Source organism: Canis lupus, chromosome 20 (assembly GCF_003254725.2).
Source record: "Canis lupus dingo isolate Sandy chromosome 20, ASM325472v2, whole genome shotgun sequence".
Taxonomy (NCBI): Eukaryota; Metazoa; Chordata; class Mammalia; order Carnivora; family Canidae; genus Canis; species Canis lupus.
Genome location: NC_064262.1, coordinates 7,177,760 through 7,202,427, shown reverse-complemented (window position 1 = coordinate 7,202,427; position 24,668 = coordinate 7,177,760). Strand labels below are relative to the sequence as shown.

The 24,668-nt window shown below is 41.6% G+C and overlaps 1 protein-coding gene across 15 annotated transcripts in view; it reads left to right on the top strand.

Annotated features, from left to right (window-relative positions):
* ATG7 (autophagy related 7) overlaps positions 1-24,668 on the top strand; it is a 239,146-nt gene that overhangs the window by 151,576 nt on the left and 62,902 nt on the right. For 2 of the 15 annotated variants that reach the window (XR_003137836.3, XR_007404314.1), the window contains 2 exons: positions 1,747-1,954; positions 2,487-2,532. The exons of 10 other annotated variants lie outside the window; for them this stretch is intronic. Coding sequence is in view for 1 of the 5 variants with exons in the window: in XM_049098238.1 (XP_048954195.1) it covers positions 2,487-2,519 (33 nt within the window). In the remaining 4 variants the exon portion in view is untranslated. Of the gene's footprint in view, positions 1-1,694; positions 1,955-2,486; positions 2,533-24,668 lie in introns of all 15 variants that reach the window. 3 more of the 15 variants (XR_007404315.1, XR_007404313.1, XM_049098238.1) reach the window with 3 other exon arrangements.

The following is a 24,668-nucleotide window of genomic DNA, read 5'->3' as shown; positions in this document are numbered from 1 at the left end:
CTCCAGTCCTGGATTCAAAATCCAGGGCCCAGCTTAGGTCTTTTGCTCATCTTGGGGCCAGTCAGGTTGGCCCAGAGAGCCAGGGCCTGTAAAAGAACATGGTTAGCAGTCCCCATCAGAAGGTATTTGCCATTACTAGGAGCCCAAGGGTGCTGAGCATTGAAAACTAAGGGTATCTGAAACAAACTGAGAGTCCGTCCTGAGAGGAATGACTGAGTACAGGTTGAAAAACAAGACGCGTGATATGCTTTTAAAAATATTTATATATTAGGGACACCTGGGTGGCTCAGCAGTTAAGCATCTGCCTTCCAGCTCAGGGCATGATCCTGGAGTCCCGGGATCAAGTCCCACGTCGGGCTCCCTGCATGGAGCCTGCCTCTCCCTCTGCCTGTGTCTCTGCCTCTGTGTGTGTGTGTGTGTGTGTGTGTGTGTGTGTCATGAATAAATAAATAAAATCTTTAAAAAAAAATATTTATATATTAGGGGGTGCCTGGGTGGCTCAGTTGGTTAAGCGTCCAACTCTTGATTTTATCTCAAGTCATGATCATAGGCTTGTGAGATGGAGTCCTACACTGGGCTCAGGTTCGGCACAGAGTGTGTGTGAGATTCTATCTCTCCTCCTGCCCATCCCCTGCTTGTGCACACATGCTTGCACACTTGCTCTCTCTCAAAAAATTAAATAGATAAATCTTTAAATATATATATTCAATAAAGCTTTCCTAATCAACTTTCCCTTCATTGACTCTCCTGATTAATTAACTATGCACTCTCTTGTTAAAGTAGTATCTGGTACCCTTAGAAGCTGGATGCTGCCAGCTAGTAGGCTGGTTTCTAGAACACCTGCATGTTTCTGCTCCCATCAGTTGAGGGGTGTGCTTTCCAAAACCTGAGAATGCCAGATGGACTTGTAATTATACCATTTAATTAAACATTCTCCTAGTGAAAAAAAAAAAAAAACAATGCAAGAAGAAAATTACTGCTATGAAAATTAAGTTTAATTTGGAAAGATTTGATGAGCCAGTAGCTAGAAGCAATGGCTCTTCTGCAGTGGGAAAGAGGGCTTTTACCTTTTATTGTAGAAGAGGTTCTGGAGTCTAATCCCCTATATTGAAATTCTAGCTGTGTAACCTTGGGCATTAGCAGCAGGAGCATCTTGAGACTTAGACCTGTATTGTAAAATGGAAATAATAACAGCCTTGTTCGGGCAACTGTTAGTATTAAACAAGTTATTTCCACTAAAGAATTTAATAAGTTTACTTCTTTTAATAACAATTAGAAGTGCTTAACTATAAAGAAAAGTCACTTTTAATCAAATCAATCCCTGAAAACCTAAATAATTTTTTTAATGTAAAAGGACACCTCTATAAAGTTCTAGAGGTATGTGAAAACCCGAATCTATAGCACCTCCTTCTTCCTATGTTTGGCTTTGTATTTAAAAAAAGAAAAAAATTTTAAGCCAGGGAAAAAACTAAAAAAGCAGAAGAGATAATTAGAAAGTCTCCATGTAGCTTTAAGGAGCCTCTGGGTTGCAGCAGAAACCATGCTGGCTCTATTCATAACTTTGCTTTCTGGACCAGTATTCTAGAAGTTGGTACATTCTTTTCATTTGTGCCTTGCACAGAGGGCAGTAAAATTTAGTTCTAAGTATATTCTGGGCATCTGGATTCTAGTCAGCATTTCTGGCTCTGTTTTAGAACCTAAAGTCTGCGGCTTATTCCTAATGTGGAAAATGGAATAATCCCCCAGGCACAAGAAGAAGAACTCCCAACATTCAGGCTGCCGTTACTATAGCAAGACGGTGCTACAGACATCACAAGACTTGTTATACAAGGAAACATGATTACAGCGGATTAGAGAAACTCGCCAGAGCCTTGAAGGATTTATTACTTTTTGAATTCTGAATGAGACATAAATATGTTTTTCCCCTCTTAATTTTGGACCCCATACGGAGAAGGTGAGAAAATTCTTCAGCAAATTCTAGAATGCTTAGTTGCTAAAGATTGGTTGGGTATTGTGTCCAAGTCATATTGCAAAGGGCATGAATGCTTGCTTGGCAGAGATGCAAAAACAGTCACTCCTTTCTGTCTGCACTGCCAAGTTAGTTACTGCCTTGTCTCCCAGTGGGAGAAAAATGTAGCTCCTTGGGGAGTCTTCTGGAAGGCAGCATGGTGTAATGGAAAAAGCAATATACTCAGAAGCATGAGGCCTGGGTTGCAGCTTCCACGCTTACAAGCTCTGTGATTTTCAACAGGTTACTTAAACTCTCCTATCAAATATACAGACAGTAATCCCCCTCCCAAAGGGTGGCATTAAGGATTAAAGTATGTTAAATAACATGTAGAAAATCTCAAATGTTAGTTGCATTAACATCAAAATGGAAGCTGTAGTATACTCATTTGAGTTCATGAATCTCAGAATTTTGCTGATCTCTTAAAGAGAGGGAATTTTAAAAATAAGGGTGGTCTGTTCTCTTCTTTGTTCTCCAGATTCTTTGGTTTCTCTGGAAGCTGAAGAGATAACATGGGGTAGCAGGTATACCGGAACAGCTTTGGAATCAGACAGACTTAAGTTTAAATTCACTACTTGTTAGCTATGAATCACTGAATAATCCACCTGACTTTTGTTATCATGTTTCCTCATCTATAAAATGGATATAAAAATAGCGCCTCAACTATTCTTTATCCCTTTACCCCATTTTATTCTCTGTATGGCACTTAATCACTATCTGAAATATTTGTGTTTATTTCCTGTTTCCCACTCCGGCCCCCATTCAGATATAATCCCCAGGGGATCCCTGGGTGGCTCAGCAGTTTAGCGCCTGCCTTTGGCCCAGGGCATGATCCTAGAGTCCTGGGATCGAGTCCCGCATCGGGCTCCCTGCATGGAGCCTGCTTCTCCCTCTGTCTGTGTCTCTGTCTCTCTCTTTCTCTGTCTCTCATGAATAAATAAATAAAATCTTAAAAAAATATATATATAATCCCCATAAGGGCAAAGACTTTATATGTATTTTTGACCACTTTATATGTCTTGCCTAAGGTAGTGACTTGTACGTTGTTGTTATTCTTTTCATTCTTGACTTCTGTTTTTTAAAAATTCCCCTCCCAGTGAGATGCCTGGGTAGCTCAGTGGTTGAGTGTCTGCCTTCAGCTCAGGTTGTGATCCTGGGGCCCTGGGATCGAGTCCCACATCAGGCTCCCTGCAGGGAGCCTGCTTCTCCCTCTGTCTATGTCTCTTCTCTGCCTCTGTGTCTCTCTTGAATAAATAAATAAAATCTTTAAAAGAAAAAAAAAATCCTCTCCCAGTATCATGGCTAAATTTATATACAGTAGCTGAGTTAGAAACCAAGCAGGGATGTTTTGCATTTGGAAATACCTGTGTTCTTACAGTTGAGTTTCTATTTCCTAAAGATGCTTACTCAGCCTTCCGTGGCACAGTTTGACTTGTGACATCAGAAGATTGACAGGCAGAAGTCTGACTCAGCTAGGAAAGAGCATGATTGTGAGCCCTGTGAGCCCTGCTCACCCTTTGAGAGATGGCTGGACAAGGCTCAAAAAGGTCTTGTATTTCAGTTCATCTAGGAAGGTATTTAGCAAATTATTTTTAACCATTTGGATCTGGTACAGATCATTTGTGGAATCTGCTGTCTGTGCATAAGTGAAGAATGAGAATGGGAGAAGTAGGTGGAGCTGAGAGAAAGAGAATAGGCTTTCCTGCTGCTTCCCAGGGGAACCTGGTGGCTGGCTCCCTTCCCACTCCACACCTCCAGAGCATCCTCCTTGACTTTAACATACCTAGCACAGTGGACACCACTAAGATTCCAAGGTGCTACATAACCCCTAAGAGTTAGGCCCTGTGACAGATCAGTGTTTGGGCTCAGTTTCCCCTCATTCATTTGCCCTCTCCCTATGAAGAGGGGGCATTCATGGCAATGAACTGCATCCTGAAGAAAACTAAGCCCCAAGAAGAGGAGCTCTTGACTCTCCCACCTCATTCTTTCAAGTCCTATGAACTGGTTTGTCTAAACTCCCACAGGACCATGATAGGCCTGCAGGTGGGGCAGGGATGGTTCCTGAACACTCACGAGTTGTACACAAAAGGTTGCATGTACATGTGTTATGGAGGGGAGGTTCATTGTCACTAAATTCTCAAGAGATATCTTTGGAATCACTGCCCTAAGTGAACTGACTATATTTTTTTAGTGTTTGCAAACTCTGCAGCTTTGTTCCTCTGGCACCCAAAGCTCTGTGTGGGTGGGTTGAGGATAGAGATGCTGAAGCAGTGTACAGCCGCCCAGTCTTGTTGGGTTTTTGCATTATGGCTCTCTAATCTCTTCCTGAGTTTGCTCATTTGCACAAACTATTAAGCCAGGCTCATTGGTAGCCAAGTCCCAACTTGTCCAGAAAAAGGTTTGGTTGAAGAGGGTAGTAGGAAATTCTATAAAGAAACTATCTTTGTAGATGTGGCTTTAGGAACAAAATAAACCAGATCATCAATAAACCTGCTTGTCCCCTGAGTTTCTTATTTCAGTTACAAAACATTCCCTAGCTTTTCGAGGAGGGGCAACAATAGAACAACCTTTTCACTGAGGAGGAACAAGATGAGTACTGCATTTCTGTGTCTAGGAGCATGAACATCTGTTTCACCCTTCACTGTGGCCTGATTGGATTCCTTAGAGGCCTTCCGAGTTAGTGCACTCGTGTTAGTCCATGCACTTTACCTGGTAAAGTGCCTCTGCCTTGCTCTTACCACAAAATTCTATTAACTGGAAGTTCTGGAAGTCCCTGGAAGTGCAAAGCTGCTGGTAGGTTTGAGGTGTCTTTTGTTTCTTGGCAGTGCAGTGATGTCATCTTCAGCAGGAGTGTGGCAGCTTCTGTGTATTGGGTATTTTTCACATCCCAGGTTCTGTGCCGTGCTCTCTTATTCAATCCTTATTCCAAGATAAATGTCTGTATTCCCATCTTAAAGATGTGGAAGTTGAGGTTCAGAGAGGTGTATTCAGTGAACAAGTTTTATAAAAAGTATAGGGATGCCATAGCACAGAGGGCCCTAAGGACCGCTAGCAGATGTGAAGCAGACGCCCGTCCCTGAAGCTAAGTTATGAGGTGGATGGAATTTAGTTTGGGAAAAGAACTTAGGTGGAGGAGGATGAGACCTGGAATCTGAGGAAAGCACAGAGGTGTATTACCATCTCCCTATATTACTCTTGTTCTGTCTTTGTCATTAAGATGCAGATAATCGTCTTGACCAGGATAATTCTCCAGTTCTCAAGTTATCTGTATGTATATATTTATTGTTTTTCAAGTTGGAACTATAGACACTTGCCTCCTAGTCTAGTCTGGCTTTACATCGAAGTCCCACAGCCAGTTCCCATTGACAATCACAGGCTCCAGTGAGTCCTTCAGTCCCTGTCCCCTCCAGCCCACCCTCCTGCAGCCACCAGGCATCCCTTTCTGACACATAGATCCGAGCATGTTACTCAGGGACTTGTAGAGGCTGAACATTGCTTCAGGATAAGATTGGCTCCTCAGGGATCCCTGGGTGGCGCAGTGGTTTGGCACCTGCCTTTGCCCCAGGGCGCGATCCTGGAGACCCGGGATCGAATCCCACGTCGGGCTCCCAGTGCATGGAGCCTGCTTCTCCCTCTGCCTGTGTCTCTGCCTCTCTCTCTCTCTCTCTCTCTCTGTGATTATCATAAATAAATTAAAAAAAAAAAAGATTGGCTCCTCAGAGTGGCAGTCACAGCTCCTACAGCAGGCTCTAGCCTACCTCCTAAGCTGCCCCATACTTCCACCTATCCCTTGGCACTCATTCTCTCTACTTGACAAACGCATGCTCATCCTTCAAGCTTTCATCCTTTCTGAAGGCCCCCCTGGTTCCCTTCTCACCCTTGTCACATTGGATCATAATCGTCTGCTAGTTTCTTGAAAATAAGAATAATGTCTTGATTATCTTTATATCCTCAGTACCTAGCATACGGCACTTACTAAGAACATTTTTGAAAGAATGAATGACTGTTTGACTCTTTTTGATGGTGAGGTGAAGGTGAAGGAACAGGGACATAATAAATAGAAGGTCTCCTTCTGTCTACAGAAATCTCACAGTGCAGTTGTCTCATGTATACTGCTGTATCATACATATGTATATTTGATGCAATAGGATTGCTGGCGTGAGAAATATAGGTGGTTTCCCAGCATCTCACATATTCTAACTCTTCCCCCCACCCTTTTTTTAAAGAGAACTCAGAAAAATACTTCGTGGATGGCTTTTTTAGATAACTCCTTTAGGATTAAACTCTACAGAATTAATTACTGTTACCAGTCAGACTCTTTGCGTTGGAAGTTAGACACAAACTCAAAGAAATGTAAGCAAATGTGAAGATTTGTATGTTCAAATAACTGAAAAATTCGTGGGTAGTTCTAGCCTTAGGTACCACTAGATCTAAATGTTCAAAAAGTGTCAGTGATAACTTTCCCATCTTCTACTCTTGCCTGGCTTTACTCTATACTGCTTTATTCTTAGGCACTCTCACCTTGGGATAACAAGATGGCACTAATAGCTCACGGCTTCTATCTCCAGGCTTAGCAACTCCCGTGGAAAGAAAGCCTTCTTCCCATTGGTCCTAGCTTAGGTCCTGCGTCACCGGTTGCTAGTGACCCAGTTACCATTTGGGGGGCAAGGAGGTAGCTCTCACTGGTCAGAGCTGGATATGTTTCCATTTCCTGTGGTGATAGGGTAAACAGCCCACCAAAATCACACAGCCTCTGAGAGGCAGGGAGAAATTGGTGAAAAGTTAGGAAACTTGTGTTGTTATCACAAAGATGATGATAAAGCAGGCTGAGCAAACAGAGTGAAAGATATCCTTTTTGCTAATATTTCTAATATTTCTCTTATTTCCTAGAGCTAAATGGTGTGATAGACCCCAAGCAGGTGGCTTGTCTTTTCCCTTTTTTCTATAAATACCCCCCACCCAGGACTGTTGAAGATAGTTTACTGCTTTCTTGCACTTACTTTTCACCCTAGCCTTTGTGATTGGCCAACAGCTCTATTGTATGTGTCAGAGCCAGGGAATGCCAAATGGAGGGATTTGAACACAGCAGTTTTTCATGATGACTTGCATTTCCTGATAGGATCAAGAAATACTTAAATTCCTGATGATTTTTAATTGGAATCCTGTCATGAGTTCTCAACTACTATATAGATTTAAAGCAAATACTGTTCTCAAGAATATGCTTTCCCTTTACTTTCTGTAGTTAACCAGTGATTTTTTTATCTTCAGCAATTGCTTTCTTCTAATATTCATCCCTGACTGCCACTTGTCACCATGACCAAAGCATAAAATAACAATATTGGTAGATCCTTCTTAAATGGGGAGTAATAACAGAACATTACAGCACTTTGGGCCTTTTTTAATCTTTTCCAATTGATAGTTTGTTTTCTTTTCCTACTATGCTTCCTAAACTTGTTTCCTGGCATGCTTTCCACCCCAATTTGGTTGCCACATAGTATTTTTGAACTCCTACCACCTACCCGACAGAAATTGTAATTTATTGAGTACTTGTTTCTGTTAAGTACATCAGTAGACCAAAATTTCATGAAAATAATCCCATTTATTTCTCATAGCAATGCTTTGTGGGATGGGTGTCATCACCACTTAAAAGAGGCAGAAATTAAGGCTAAGAGAGGATAAATAATTTGCCAAATATCATAGAACTGGTGGAAGACCAGGGATTCCGTTGCAAATCTGCTAAATTTCAAAGCCCTTTCTCCAAGAATTAGACTAGGAACTCAAACATATTGGAAAAGTAGAAGCTCCAATTTATGACCTGAAGCCAAAGGGTAAGACTAACACATTGGAAACAGTGAATTAAGATACTGTCACTTCTAAGTGCCATGTGATACAGTATAATTGATGGTGCTCTTCAAGTTCAGAAAATGGTGAATTCTGCCTCTAGATCCCTATCTGAACTCCTTTCTGAACATGACTAGGCATATATAAATACTAAGTCAAGATTTTATTTTAGGGGCTCAGTCAGTTGAGCATCAGACTCTTGGTTTTGGCTCAGGTCATGATCTCGGGGTCATGAGATTGAGCCCCATGTCAGGTTCATGCTCAACGAGGAGTCCGCTTGAGAGTCTCTCCCTTTGCCCCACCCCAACTTGTGTGCATGCGTACTCATGTGCATTCTCTCTTTCTCTCCCCCCCCGTCTCTCTCAAATAAATATCTTCTTAAAAAAGAGTTTATTTTAAATGTTACCCTGGTCCCAGTTGTACAGTATGCTCATTCACCACTTTGTTTACTGTGTGCCATAAATTTAAGCATTTATGTCTGCTCAGCCTTCTGTTGAACCCAGAAACATTTGTGACCTCTAAGTGTCTTTACACATGTTCACCCCTATGACCCCTGCCTTTTAGGGTTCATGACCTTGATAAACACAGGTCACAGTTATGAGCTCTCCATTGTCCGCCTGATTTGACAAGACTTTGGTCCAGGGAAGATTTTTTTCTATACCCTGGACATCTAGGACTTGGTTGAATTCAGTGCACTTCAGTTCAGCTGAGACTTACTGAGTGCCTAGTAAAGTGGCAGCCGGTATGTCGGGCCTTGTGGGGAAATACAGCTTATTCATTCACTGCCTGCTGTTAGGCTCCTTGTAAGTACTCGTAGTCAAGACACACAGGGCAAGGTCTGTGTTTTCATGGAGCTTCATACACAACGAACAAAGATGCTTTCAGATAATGTCGAGCACAAAGATGCAGACAAAACAGGGTGTTAGGGTAGAGTGAATTGGCATGGGGAGCAGAGGAGGAGAAAAATAGGGGTCAGAAGTTAGACAGTTTAGACTGGCGGGTGAGTGCAGACCCATCTGAGAAGGCAGCTTCTGACTTGAGACCTGAAGGCAGACCCTCACATGTATGCAGAAAGAGACTGGGCAGGGGGACCATCCTGTGCAAAGACCAATGGTGGGAATAAGCCTGTTCAATTTAAGAAAGGGGGGTGGGGGAGGGGGGAGAGAACATAGCCAGCATGGCAAAAGCACAGTGAGTTGCTGGGGAGTGGTGGGAAGCAAGGTTGGAGACACAGGCAGGGAACAGGTGATGGGGCTCTCCTAGGCCATGAGAGAGAGCTTGTGTTGTGTTTTAAGCAGGAGAATGACAGGGAGTGATTTGCATATTTTTTAATGCCTTGACTGCTATGTGGGGAATGGATCAGGGTGTAAAAAACTAGGAACAAGAATGTTTGGGGTGAGTGGCTGAGCAAGATGAGTTATGTCGTTATAATTATCGATGTTATCACATACCTGGCAGAGGAATTTGAATTTGGGGTTTCTCCTAGAGGCAACAGTGTGTGTCAATAATGGCTCCTGCTTAGTGAACATTTATCAGTGCCAGTCACATGGCTTTCTGTGCATTTTTCATCAAGTCCTCTCTCACATGAAGAACCTTATAAGCTGAGTTTGGTGTCAATGTTACCTTTACCTTTTATAAAGGAAGAAACTGTGATGAGGAGAGCCTAGATGCTGACCACTCACTAGCGAGGAAAGGGAACAGGGGCAGCACAATGGCTAGACCCCAAATTCCCAGAAGGGGGCTGGGAGGCTCCTTAGGAAGCACACTGGAGTTTGGTGGTGACTTTGAGATGCAAAGAAGAGCTGGTTCCAGGTGATGGTGAAGAGCCTGCTGTAGGAACACACATCCCAGAGCAGTCCACATGCTGTCAAACTCTGCAGGTAGTGCTGTGGGAGAGCCTGGGATAAAATGGACCATCAAGCCATTCCCCCAGCAGTGTACAGGCCAGGTGATGAGATGCCTCTAACACAGACTAAAAAGCAGGAACCTTTTGAAGGAGAATTTGTTGATACACTTAACTTACAATGTCCAAAGTCCTGGTGTCTTCACTGAATTCCTATACCTTCTCCTAAGTCCGTTTTAAGTTAGAATGGTCTCAGAAAACCTGTCCTGATCTGTCTGCCCTTTACCCCCAAATAAGCAAGTAGGCATTTTTTTCCTACCCCCAGTTCATCTGTGTCCTTTGTCTCTGTTTCTCTCTCTGTCACACACACACACACACACACACACACACACACACACGCACACGCACGCACACACACCAGGAACTGGGCTTTCTGGGGCATCTCAAGAGCACCAGGGTAGCCTCTTCTGCTCTGTGTGTTCACCCTGGGACAGAAATGATCCCTAGCTTTGATATGCTTCCCTCAGGGGCTCAGGGGCTTTTCACAGCCCCAAGACATCATCATGACCTCCTGAGGAGTGGCTGTTTCTGTGGGCACCTGACAAGGGTCAAGTCCTGCTCCTTTGTATCCTGAGATACTAGGAGAGCTGTTGGAGCCCAATCTGCTCTCATCTATAGGAACCAGTTTTGGTTTTCTTTTGAGTTATTTTCTTCCTTCTTGAAAGCCTTTAGCATTCACTCTAGCAAAATCTGGAATCTCTGGTGTTTATTGTTGGCCAGGCTCCATATCAGCTGGTAGAAAATGGTTGCAGTTCTAGGAATTGCAGCCTTAATTTGTTAGCCAAATACTCCACACATCAGCAGGGGCAGTAGCTGTCAGTTGATCTGAGTTTTATGTGGTGAGATTTTTTTTGTTTTTTGTTTTCCCCCCTCCAATGAGAACTACTGTTTGCTAGCTGAGATCACCAAAATCATTTCAATTTAGGACTTTGTGTGAGAATATAATTATACCTCCCAAAGATATGGGTCTGGTCTAGTAAAGTGAGGGCAAAAAATAAGTAGGGTCAGTAGAAGGGGAATGATTACTGGTACCAGGTAAGTTGAATGGCATCTCACCGATTTTCAATGATATTATACAAATCAAATAAAATGCTATTCCCTTTTATTTTATTTTAGCTAAGTATTCTTATCCAAAATGAAAATCAGATGTTTTTCTTCTTTTTAATTTTTTTTTCCAAAGCAAATGGTTACAAACACTTACTTAATATAATTTACTGAAGTTTTTTTTTTTTTTAAAGAACATTTACATTACTTTCTTTTATGCATGCAGTAACTTTTGATCAAAACATGACTCCACTCTCTTGTTTAATGTTGAGCATCTGGATTAAAGGCTTCTTTTAATCTTAAATACAGATTATGACTCTCTTTCCCTTTAAGCAAACCGCCATAAAACCTTGGCTCTTTTCCAGTTTTCTTTATTAAAGCTCTCTTTATTATAGTGTTTTCGGATGGTAGTCATTAAATGATTGTTATGCACAATGGGCACTTGATTATAATTATTTAACTGGCAATCAGTTATTGCAGCAATTTGGTAGTGTAATTAAAAGGGAGCATGTTTGTACCTGCCAGCATCTTTGAGATGTTCAGCTCTGGATTAGCGAAAGAAGCAGAATCTCAACATATGGAGAGGAAGAATCAAGCCCTTCTATGAATGGAAGCTTTTCTTTTATTCTTTCCCAATCTGGTTCCTGGCCTTTTGTTCCATAAGGTAGATGAAGGATACTGATGAAATGAGATGTGGGTAAGAATTTTTGGGCTACAAACTCCTGAATCAACCAGTAACAAATGTAAATCTGCTCCATGTGCTGAGAAATGCTAAATGGGAACATAATTGTGCTCTTTTTTAAACACAAACATTTTTCCTCGCTCTGTTGTAGGCATATCAGCATTCCTTTCTTGACCTATAAATTGATATGGGATGCCACTAGCAGAACATTGGCATAAGTGGCACCTGGAAAGCCATTAATCACTAATGTTAGTAACACACTTTGGTTCCCAAATTAGGATGGGCCGCTGCATGATCCAGAACTCTTTCCATGTGACAAACATCTAATCCTAACCAACCTTAGCAAAGAGTACATTTCTTGGCTTAAGTTATGTTATTGGAACCACTAATAGGATGAAAAAAAGAGCTGCAAGAACCAGAGCTAGAAACTGGGACTCGGTCCCTCCTGAGACTTACTTTCTGTTCATTTCTCAGTTGAGTCTGCCTGTGCCTGGCCTTGTTTTTAGGATAGGTTTCTAGACTTCTCCCTGTGGTAGGAAACATGGCCATCAGTAGCCCCAGATTCTAATCTTCCTTGCTGAGCAACTCTATTAGTAACATGTGTCTTCTGCCTTTCATAAATTGGCCTCAAGGAAAGACTCCCATTGGCCCTAGTGAGTCATACTCCACCCCCTGGACTAATTCCCAGCCCCAAGGAAATGATACCATTCGATTGGCCAAGCCTGGGTCGCATGTCATCCCTGGGGGCAGGGTAGGGAAGATAGAGTCTCTCTGATTGACAGCCCTGTCGGAGAACTTAGTATGTCCCCATAGGTGGTTCCCTAGTGACTAAGAAAAACACAATGGTTATTTAGAGAATGAATATGAAAATCTGAAGTATCCAAACCTAATAAATAGTCTCTGCCTGTTTTTCCAAAGTGGATCTCCATCTTTCTTTTAGATATATTCGACCTTTGTAAGACCGAGTTATGAAAGAATACATCTCAGTTTCAAATGATTGCCTAACCTCACCTGCAATCATTCTTGAGCCCGTAATAGTGCACTTTAAGGGCAAGGCCCTAAAGAGACGGAACAGACACAAAGATGCCTGCTGCGGTGGCACAGCCACCAGAGCTGCGTTATTACAGGGGACTAAGGATCCCTGGTTCCAGAGAGCACAGTTTTCAACTACTGCCTCAGAGTACCAGACTACTTACCACAATTCTGGATAATACCAATTTTCCATTTTTCTCTTGGTTTAGTTCCACGTTTGAATCTGTGAGGGCAAAGGCTAAACAGTCTTAAAAATGGCAGACTTAAATAGCAAAAGACCTTTAAAAAGTAAGAGAAAACATTAGATGAAAATTTAAAAGTGCTTTTCCTAATCTCCCCCCATACCAACTGAACATGATCTAATCAATAAGGAAAGTATGAATCATCCAATTTTTAAGCATGTGAGGGAGATAATCAAAATGTGCAAGTTCAGACTTGAATAAAAATAAATTCTCAATTTCCTATTTATCTTATTAATCATGCACAATTTTTTGGTTATGTTTTTTTTTCTTTTTCTTTTTTTTTTTTAGTTATGTACAACTGAGATATTTAAGCTCGGGGCAACTTAAACTAATGGAATACTACCCTACCTGAACTCTGGGGTGGGTATGCAGCATCAGCTTCTTCAAATCAAATAAGTGTGTGTATATTTACACACACACACTCTTTTAGTTTGTGGATATTGGACAGTGCTAGAGGAGTTTCTTGGGAATCTAATCTTCTCAATGGCAAGCTCTAGCATTGCCTTTGCCAGTAGTTGAGTTCATACGGACTTGATGCCAATTTTCTTTTCACGTATGTGAAATAACAGTTTGGCACATAGCAAACAAAACAGTGACACCATAGAGAAGACTAGTGCTTTTTAAGAAATGAAATGGGCAGATTCAGAACTAATTTTTTCTTTAGGTGAACTTAGTTTAAATTAAATTAAATGTTGCAAGAGATTACAGTATTTTTGTGACTCAAAAAGTCAAAGGCCATGGCAATAAAGTATTTTCATTTTATAGAGTTTTTCTTGGAGAGGCTGCGTGCCATATGACAGCAGAGTGCTTAAAACCCAGAGGCTGGTGCCAGCACAAAATCCAAACATCATAAAGTTACTTCCAAAGCCTGGATAATTATCGGTCCCCTCTCTTGGAACAGAGCATCTCTCAACTAGTCCAAATCTACCAGCTCAGAATCACCTTCCCAGCCTAGGGTTTTGAGTATGAAACATTGGGTAAGGTATAGTCTCCAGGAACGAAAGGAAAAGTTAATGAACAACAATTGTCAGAAGAATCCAAAACCACAGACATGAGTAGTGTCCCAATGAACAGTTTTTTCTCTGGCAAAATTTATTACTTCAATTTTTTTTTTCTTTTTTGCTAAAGAAAGGTAAGGTCAACCAGTGGCCCAGTGGCCATTGCTATGTGCATGCCTGGTCCCTCAGTCATTTTTTGAAAATCCAGCTAACCTGTCCCCAACAAATAGCCTACCTCCAGCCCTCTCCACTTAGGGCATTGTGTCTTTACCACATTAGATCATTCTGAAGTAAAGGAGCTGCTTGTTGAGGCTTTGCATGCTTCTGTGGTGCCCTGAAATCAATAAAAAGCCTTGTGATCCATGCTTCTCTGCTTCCCCAATTTCACACAAAAGGGTACTGGGGAAGCCTTTGCCTTCTTTCCAGGCAGCTTCTATGCACAGAAGCTCTCTGAAAGATTTGCTCACCAGGACTTGAGATTCATGCTCTTCAGTGAATTTCCATCAGAGGGTCACTGCCAAGTCATACAAATCTGTCAAAGGAAGCTTGTCTAGGAGAGTACTGAGTCCCTCTCCACAGAGTGAGTGACAGGGCAACAACTATCCTTGAGTGCTGGCTAGCCAGCCATCTCTTCTTTCCCACCCCCTTCACTAGACTTCACTACCACCTGCTAATGCATCTAAAAGGAACAAGAGGTCTTAGTCACAACAGATGATTAGAGTTGATGCCAGAAGAGTAAACAAGTCATAAATTACTCTTAATTCTTCTTGGCTATGGATGCTGTTAGTCTTTAGTGATGGAAAAATATACTCACTTTAATCTCTTTTATTTATATAATATAATAGTTGGTCCTCTCATATGACTATAAATCTCACTTTTCTTCAACAAGCATTTTCTAAGCATGTGCTCCGGGCAAAGTACTGTGAAAACTGCTACTTTAAGAACAGATACAGGAGTTCATGTTTAGTGGGGACAGAGTTTGGAAAAATGAACAAATTCTGGAGATGGATGATGGTGATGGTTGTTACAGCATGTGAATGTAGTTAATGCCATTGAGCTGTACTTTTTTAAATGGCTAAAATGGTAGATTTTATATTTTTTAAATGGTAAGTTGTATTTTTTACCACAAAACCAATTAGGGATCTTAAATTTTTTTCACTCAGGATTAGTTATTTGTTGTACGTTATAAGTTCCACCTATATCCTATAACAAAATAAAATGTGTGTGGGACTACCACAAAAACCTAGAGTTCTACATTTTTTTGTATTTTACATAGCAAGTACTGAGATCATTATGTCACTGATTTCTCCTGTTGTCAAAAGAGTATATAAGGTCTTATTTAAGTTAACAAATTACTATCTTCTGTAATCGAGGTGAAAACAGAATCTCAACAAGTGCATTGTATAACAAACCCCTGAATTAAGCCTTACACTTAACGTCCATACCACAGTATCCCAAAACGGCCAGAACTTTGTTGAGCTTGGTGAACGGAGACTCCGATTCTGCCTTGAGACCAGCTAAAGTGGAGAAAGCCTTGATCTTCAGAACTCTGATTCCTGCCTCTACCTTTGGCCAGTGGTATGACTGTGGACAAATCATCTCATCTTTGTGGGCTGGCTGCAGTGTTCTTACCTATAAAATGGGAGTGAAGATGCCCGCTGTAAAGTCTGTCAGGACCAAACAGGCAGACATTTGTGAGAAACTTAGCACTAGGCTGGGGGTAGAGTAGGTGGCAAATCAGTGCCATTTCCCTTGCCCCTGAGACTTTTGTGACAAAGGACTGTAATGCAGTAGGTATCTGAGACAGCGTCCAGAGTACCCTTTATCCTCCACGTGTGGAAGCATGTGAGACACATCCTGGAAATCTTTTCTCCCTCTCTGGTCTCCTATCACTCTATATACTCTGCTCTCCTGGTCTGCCTGCCTTTAAAATGGAAAGTTCATGATGCGAATATATTGATGTTGTGAAAGAGGGGAAATTGCCCACCCCTGGCCCAGTGCCAGAAGCAGCTGTGGAAATGGCAGCAGCGCTCAGTGTCTCATGGTATTTGGGTCTGCTGCCTCCTTTGAGACCCCAAGGCCTCAGCCTCGCTTCTCAGACCCACTACCTTTCCCTAGAGTTAGAATGTCTTCCCTTTGGTTTCCTTTGACCTCTTGTCCCTCGGTTGGAAGCTAGAAGCAAAGAAAGGTACTTGTTACCCCAGACCTGTGTCTTTTCAGCTGGTAGCTTGGCCCCAGCAGACCCTCTTCCTGCAGGTCTGAAAAGCTGTGTCTGGGGACCATCACCCTTCCTTCCCGTGGGTTCATGCTGTCCCAACTGGCTCTAAGAGACACCCCAGCTTTGCATCAGGCCTCACGAAGACCTAGAATTCAGCTCGTTGAAAGATTACTTTGATGGGTGGTATAATTTCTCAGCTTCCCCAAGTTAACAACATCCTTTTGTATCTTATAAACATTGGAGTGATAAAGAGCTGGGCACCCCTCTCATACCAGTACCATAAGTTAAAGGGGATGATAGTAAGGCTAGTACGAGGCTACCAAGCTGGTGGTTCTCAACCTTTTTGTTATTTTTTTTTAACTTTTTGAGGGTTGTATAATTTATATACAACTAAATCTTGATTGTGTACAAATCTGAAGTATACATCTCAATGAATTTTTCTGATCTGCACACCTGTGTAAATACTACCCACACTGAGATTCAGAACATTTCCAGTACTCCAGAGCCTTGGACCCATTTCTTGCAGTAACCCCAAAGGTAACTACTGCTTCAACCTCTTATCACCTTAGATTGCATTGGGTTCTTGACCTTTTTGCAACTATGCCCACCCCTAAATCCCGATTTTCTACTTAATATCATTTAAGAATTCGAAGTTTATTATGTATTAGATAGCCTGCTATGATCAAAAAGAAACAAAGTAATAGTCATATTAGAAATGCTTTTCCTACGTTCCCCACCTACACACACATTCTAATATGCCCTCTACCCCCACCAGCCACAACCCCCAACCAGGTCATGGTCAGGGAAGTGAAATCCCCATCTTTTCTAGCCAGTCATGCTCTATCCCAGAGTCTGAAAAGGAACAGAAACAGATGCCCTAGGACCTTAGTCCTATTTCCCTGGTGTCCAAACCTCACGGTATAGTGTTTTCTAAGCTGAACAAGAGTGTGGTTCTTAGAATCATCAAATAGCCACTGAGCTTCCAACATGTTTAGATTCCTGTTTTCCTTTTTCTGTCAAAGTGGGATTATCTTTCCCCTGATTATGTTTTCAGTTCTCTTGGGGATGGGGAATGCATTTGATGAGGACTATCACCATTGCACTCCCCTTGTTAACGTTGACCATCTTGAGCTGTTTCTACTAAGGAATATTACAAGAAGATGATTTTATAGGAGGTACACAGAAGCCCCCATTTTGGCATGCACTGCCTTACTCAAATCCTTGTATTTAAAAGTGGAGCTTAGTCTGTTTATCCTACAGTAAAAATATCTACAAGAAGCTATTATTATATTGACATTGGAGCCAAACAGGAAATCAGAGGATTCACAAATGTTGTCTGCCTTAATGCGATGGGTTTTCTACATTCTGACTTTACAGCCAATCAGGATAGACTCCACAAAAGGATTTAAGGAACATGTTATTGACATAATGTGTATTTCTTGGGCTTTGCAGGCTACATTGTGTTCCCCAAGTTCTGAGGGCAAAAGCAAGAGGGAGACTTAAGAGAGGATAAACCCAGCAAGAAAATTGAGATAGATTCCATCATTACCATGAAAATATAATTATAATGTATATGGGGGAGAATTTGGAATAATTTAACAATGTACATAAGCATTTATTATATGGATGGTATTGCATAATGTAGTTTGCAGCCCAAAGGGAAGATGATGTGTCAAAAGGAATAAGTTCTCAAAACTTTTTCAGCATTTTTATCCATGATTTAGGTTACAACAGAATAGACACGTCTAACTAATTCATGGGTGATGCTAAACCTAGAAGGGCACTAAAATCAGGATCTAAAGAGATCATGATGGACACAAGGCTGAACCTAGAAAGTTGAAATATAACAGGCACAAGTGTAAATCCTTAGATCATTAAAAAAGCTTCTGTGAGTCTAGAATGGGAGAGACACAATAAATAGCACCTGTGAGGAGAGATCATGGATGCTTGCAAGTACTGTGTGAGTGAAGCCATGGTATGAAGGGGCATAACATACAGCTTCTGTACTGCAAACTCCCATTTCTCAAAACTGAATGGCCAGTATCCAAACCTGGATACAATACTGACCTCATTTCAGATGACTGCACTTAAAGATGCTGAAAGATGTTGAGAACCAGGATCAGAAACCATGTTACCTGGAACATTCTCAAATAAAAGAAGGGGTAGTTAGTTGGAAAAAGAAAAAGGACACCTATGTCTGATCCCCAAATATCCGAAGGCTGTCCCGTATGTGAGGCACACAAGGCTATGCCCTAGAAGGCCAGCTTAGGATTAGGGAGAGGTTACAGAGAGAGTCTCTGGTTCCATTACCCATACTTGAAGCTGCTGAACAGAAGAAATAGGTGGCCTCATGAGTGTGTGTGGGTGTAAAGGACTCACATTTATGGAGGATGGACCTCATACCAGTCGTAGGGCCCCAGTGGCCACTTGTCAGAGGGTTTGTGAGAGGGATTCATGCACTAAAGATCTTTGGAACAAGATGCCCTAGAAACAACCCTGATGTTCTATGGTTGTTCATAGGTGCACAGTGAAGGCTCAGGTGAGCTCTAGTAAGGTGGTCATGAATTAGAACATCTGGGGAAGAAGGCAGGGACTGTCATGGATCTTGAAGTGTGACAGAATTGAGGAGCACCCAGTGAAGGTAGGCAGATATGAGGTGATGATGGGAGACGATGAGAGAGAAGTTTGGGTAGATACGGTGGGGCAACAGGATGGGAAACCATAGCAGATGAAGATTTGGGTACCCTTACTCTCACGTGGTCTCCTACAAGGACACAGAGTGAAGCAGACTCCAACCCCATGATCTCAGTGATATTGGCAGCTCCCTGTTCTGTTGGTTGACAGGCAGTGGAGGTGTCCTGACCAAACTACTCAAAAGTTATTTTTTTTTACAGATTTTATTTATTTATTCATGATATATATATAGAGAGAGAGAGAGAGGCAGAGACACAGGCAGAGGGAGAAGCAGGCTCCATGCTGGGAGCCCGACGCGGGACTCAATCCTGGGACTCCAGGATCACGCCCTGGGTCAAAGGCAGGCGCTAAACCACTGAGCCACCCAGGGATCCCCTCAAAAGTTATTTCTGCTGAAGAGTCATAGGCAGTTTCCCTAAGGCCATGGGGAAAAGGCACCTTGCTAGCACATCAACAGTGAGGCTTTATTTATCCACCTGCAGCCTTATCCAAGATTTTGCGTCTGTACTAATGCTGACTCTACACTTTCTGAAACTTTAAGGTAGTGTTCCCAGTGGCCGTCACTGTCACAAAGTTTGTGTTTTGCCCTTGTTCATAAATGTGGCTTTAGAGAACCCTTCTTAGTTCTGGCCACCAGCATACTTTATCTAGTTTTATTTCCCACATTCACTCTTTATTTTCTCTTATCCGAGTGGCCAGTAACGAGATAAAGACCATATCCAGGGAATGTTGCACTGTAAGGACTTGCATTGTATTACCTTTTGCAAGCATATCACATTTTTATTTCCAGGCATTTTTCCACAGCGGTGTTATGATGTAAGTTAGAGCTCCTTCCCTGTCTCACAGATGAGTAGAGTAATGCAGGAGAGGTGAAGTGAAGCAGGGAGAGTGATTTCGTAAATGTGGAGAACAGCCCGTTTTATGAACAGAAAGGCCATTGGAAGTAGGACGTTTTGCTCTTTAAAGAAATGTTGGCAAGGCCAAGTTAAACAGGATACGGCATTCTCTCCAAACGTTTCCACCACCACGCCCCTCTTCTCACTCTGGGTGCTGGTGGGTCACTTCCTAATCTGTGAATGGGTTCGCTGACCTGTAAGCAAGGGTGGGAGGTAGAGATTTCGCTTGAACAAACTCATCCAGGGAAGTCATTGTGCTAGTTTCCCAAGGATGAGATAGTGTTTTTTTTCTTCCCCCTCCTTTTCCCTCCCCCACTTCCTCCACCATAAAACAACCTCAGCCTCCCTACCCTAGCAAAAGCCACCCAGAGCTGTGTTTGGAAGCCTACTGTGGCTAGGTTTATCCTGGTCTTCTTTGGCGGCCATGGAGGCTTTGTGCCCCCACTAGACCAGTGCCTCTAAAAAGACATTTCAGGGCTATCAAAGAGACTGTAATATCCGGGGGCCATTTAAAAAGCTAGAGACATCTTCTGTGACTCATCACCAGGTCCGGACATTTAATAATCCCATCACCCTAGGAGGTCCCCAATACTGTCTCATTTGATCTTCTACCCAATTTGAGTAAAGAATCAGTAGTGCTGATTGTGTAGAATGCATTATCATTCCTTCTGAAGTTGGAAAGGAAAAATAAAGCTGTCATTGCTTGAATTAAAATAAACACAAATCCATAGGACTTTCTTAATGTCCTTTCTGATGTGGCCTTTATTGGGTATTCTTGTGTTTGTAACTGTGTCAAGTTCTAAGCAGTCATTTTGCTCCCTGATTTCCCCTGATTTTCCATCATCTTCTCCCTATCATACTTGGATGCTCCTACTCTGTCTTCATGCAGCTTGTACAGAGCTTGTTTATTCCCTCAAGACACAAAGCAGATATTTGCTTAATTTTTATTTTAAATGTCTGTGAATCGTCATCATGGGGCAGCTTTGGTACATGAAGCTCATTTTTGTTCCCTAGAAGTCTCTGCCAATATTCCGGTCTATTGTATACATTCACTGCTATTACAGTAATAATAGTTTACAGAAGCCCAGATTATGATATTTTAATAATATAGAGCCCTTTGTTGATATAAATGCTTCATGCAAATTGGAATGAAATATTAAAACCACAATTTTGGCTCGACTTATCATTATACAAAAAGATTGGACCTGATTCCTCAGATAGAAATGAGCCCTCTTTGGCAATTCAGGATTTCTTCATGTCTCACATCATAGAGCCCTCATTTTAAGAGTGAAGAAGTGGAGGCCTAGAATGACTCTGAGTTTTTGGTCAAAATGAAATTGGATTCCAGGTATCCTGGCTTTCGATCCAGTATTTTTTTCTCCTATTCTATGTTTAACCCCTCTTTTTTGTATACTTTCCTAGAAGCAAGGCTATGATCTCCAAGCAGAATTTCTGTAAACTCAATTCCAGTGTGCCTCAGTTAGAAAGAATCCTAAAATAGCAATTATCAAGGCATGCAATCAAGGGCTATGATTCCTGTTCTCAGGATTATAGCTTTGAGAACTTTCCATTGTGGACCTCATGTAGTGTGGCTGCTGAAGGAGGGTACTGACTCCTATGGTGTATTATATCAGGCTTGTCCTATACAGGCACATTGCTATTTCAGGTGATATAATTTCCTACCTTCTCACCCTCCAGTCCATCTATTACCCTGCTTGGATTAATCTTCTGAAAATGCTGGCTTTTAATGTATTACTGCTGGGACCAAACACCCAGTCAAAGCTCTGAACTCCTCAACTGCCCCTCCAAGGCCCCCCACCAGACCAGTGTCCTCACCAGAACAGACCATAGTCATTCCCAATCCTCTCTATTCTTGTAAAGGTTCTCCTTCTCCTGTCTGTGGTTCAGGCATTCCCACCCGCCAGGGGCCTGGCCAGTCCCACTTGTTTGACTCTGTCCTATGCTGTGCTCCGGTCTGACCGTACTCCCTCCACTCTGATCTCCTGAAATGTGTACTGATTCTATGAGATTGTATAACTGTGACATTTGACATCCTAATTGCATTGCTGTCATATGAGTTCTGGTTTCTAAGACTTATCTATGAGCTCCCAGAGAAATTCTTAGACTTCTCAGTTCACAGTGCTCTCAGTGTCTCAGAAATTATTCCACAGAGCCCATTAGGCCAAAAGAAATACACAGAATTTTCATTTATGAAGCAATTATGACTCAATAAGTAGTCCTGGCCTAACAATTATTAGCCCTTTGAAAAAAATACTGCACATAAATTGAAAAAAAATCATTGTTTTATTCTGAAATAACCAATTATTTACTAACAGGATCTGTTGGGTACTGCACAGCTTCCCAAAGCTTAGAATCAGATAAGATACTGCCACATTCCTTTCCTGTTCTGTGTTGATTTTCACATAATACTATGATGATATGACTGCCAAAAACCCAGTTTTGCAGAGATATGAGGTCATCAAAAGGAACATAGCACAAACTATAATGTTGAAGCTGTATGCTACCTTGATCTGGTGCCTGACAGATATTATCTGTCACATTTTCCTGAAAAGTTTAAAATATCCCATCCCATGATGCAAATTCACTGCCCTGAGGCACGCACCTTGGGAACCACAGCTCTAGTGTAGTATCACCCTTCTCTAATGTGTTCCGCAAAGTGCATTGAACAATGCAGTCCTCATAGGAGTAGCCAATTAATACTTAATGAGGACTTTAATCCTTGGGCATCTGCTAGGGACCATAAGCACCAACAACGTCAACTTCAGCAGTGTATGGAGTTCCCTGGCATGGCAATAATTCAAATTAAATCCATTTGAACATCTTTTGGGGATGTTGTAAAGGAAATTCCTATACTAAATGGAGGTTGGCTTAAGTGCCCTTTAAATTCCTTTCTATTGCTAAGGTTCTTTAATTCAGTAGAAACAATATGCCATGTAAGACCCACATAAGCACAATTGTATGATGAAGTAGTAAGGACGAAATGTCTCAAACTCCCAGGCCAAAAATATATTTGAATAGAATTCAAATACTTGAATTCTAACATGCTGAATTTGGTATGGATGTGAGACATAAAACTGCTGTTTCCTTGACTTATAAAATAGATTCATTAATAAACCTTTTTCTTTTCAATTGCCACAAAAATTAACCATATATAGGACACTAAGAAAGCTACATTATATATCAAAAAAAAGTAGAAATAGCACAGAAAACATATCTGATCACTCTGTAATATAACTAAGAAGCACAAATTTAAAAAATTAAAACACAAAAATAAAACATCACTGGGAATTTTAAAAGCTCCTCTTGGGTTAGTGAGGAAATCAGAATGAAAGCTGTAGACTGTCTAGAAAATAATGTGAAAATTTGACACAAATTTTTTTTGACACAGCTAACATGGTACTTAGGAAAATTCACCAACCTAAGTTCTAATGAATAACAAAAATGAATGAAAATAAAAGAAATTATGCATCAAACTTATGACATTATTTTTTAAAAAAAGGAAAATTAACCCAGGGATGGCAGAAGAAAAATATTAGAAAAGTGCCTTACACACAATAAGCACTTAATAGATGTTACCCATTATTATTTACCTGTCACAAAGATTGAGAAATTTCTATTTGGATGCAGGAAATTCTCCTGGATAGATGGTAAATTTGAAAAGCAAGGTTCACTTTTGAGGTAGTTGGGGAAATTTGAATATGGGCTCCACATTAAGATATAGTATTGAATTAATGTTAATTTTCATGGGTGTGATGATGTTATTATGGGTGTGTAGGAAGACACCCTTACTCTTGCAGGACACATGCTGATGTATTCAGAAGATAAGTGTCATGATGTCTGCAGTATACCTTTCATTGGTTCAGGGAAAAAAAATAAACATAGATTAAGAGAAAAATGTGGGAAAATATCAATATATTTATGGGAGTAGGATGGGAGTATTGATTCAGGTTTTCTCTAAGTTTGAAACATTTCAAAAGAAAAAAAATTGCCAAAAACCAGGATAAAGAATACGTGTGGTATTTTTTTTAAGAATCGTGTATATATATGTGTGTGTGTTTACATGTTTATATTCTTGTACACCATGAACTCTAAAGGTTATACCAGAAATTGAGAACAGTGGTTGCTACTAGGGAAGAGAATTGGTTGGCTTGGGACAGGACTGGAAGGAGACTTAGCTTGTGAATCTTGTAGATGTGCTTCCATTTTCTATCTTAATGGTGGGGGAAGCTATTATAATTTTTAAAAAATTTTAAACTCCACGTTGTATGCTCAGTTTCACTGTTGTGCCATTATTGGATAAATGAAATAATTTATGCCCGGGGGTCAGAAACTACGTAGGGAGTGCCTTATCTCCAGGCAAACTTCTTGGACAGATTCCTCCTTGGACTGTCCAGACTTCACTGCGGGTTTCCTGTAGGCAAGCAGCCGGCATGCCTCCTGCCCCAACATCCCGCCCCCTCCCGCACACAGTGCCCTTTGGCTTTTGCTCTGTGGGGGTTTCATGAAGACGTTTTTACAGCTGGTGGAAGGTGGTAGGCACATGGGATGGTCCTCAGAAGAAAAAGGTGTGGGCTTCCTGTTTTCACTGTGACTCAGGCAAGCCGGAAAGCATTTCTGTGGAACACTGTTAATAAATAATTTGCTCACTCTGACACCGGTGAGGCTCTCCAGTGTCCGACTTCAGGGCAAGAGGCAACTGATTTCAAGGTTTCCTCCTTGGTGAGAACCAGAACTGAAAGTGTTTTGGATATAGCTTATGGTGCCAAAGATTTCAGAGCTGGAAGGGATGTAACTGAGAGATCCAAACCACCCACTTTACAAATGAAGCCACCGAGGCCAGGAGAGGTCCACTGACTTGGACATGTGGCACAGCTAGTAACCATACATCCCCTGAGCCATCTCTCCAGGGTTCCTTCCATAACGCTGCAGCCTCCTGAGAGGTCCACGGGGACTCACTCTGTGGCAGGCATGAGACTTGTTACACTGGGCAGTAGGTGTTGCAGCTGATCTGCTTGCTTGGTCTCAGAAGAAAAGCATACAATGCAGCTTATAGCTGAAGAGTCAGGATGGGAGTAGGGAGGGTTAGGGA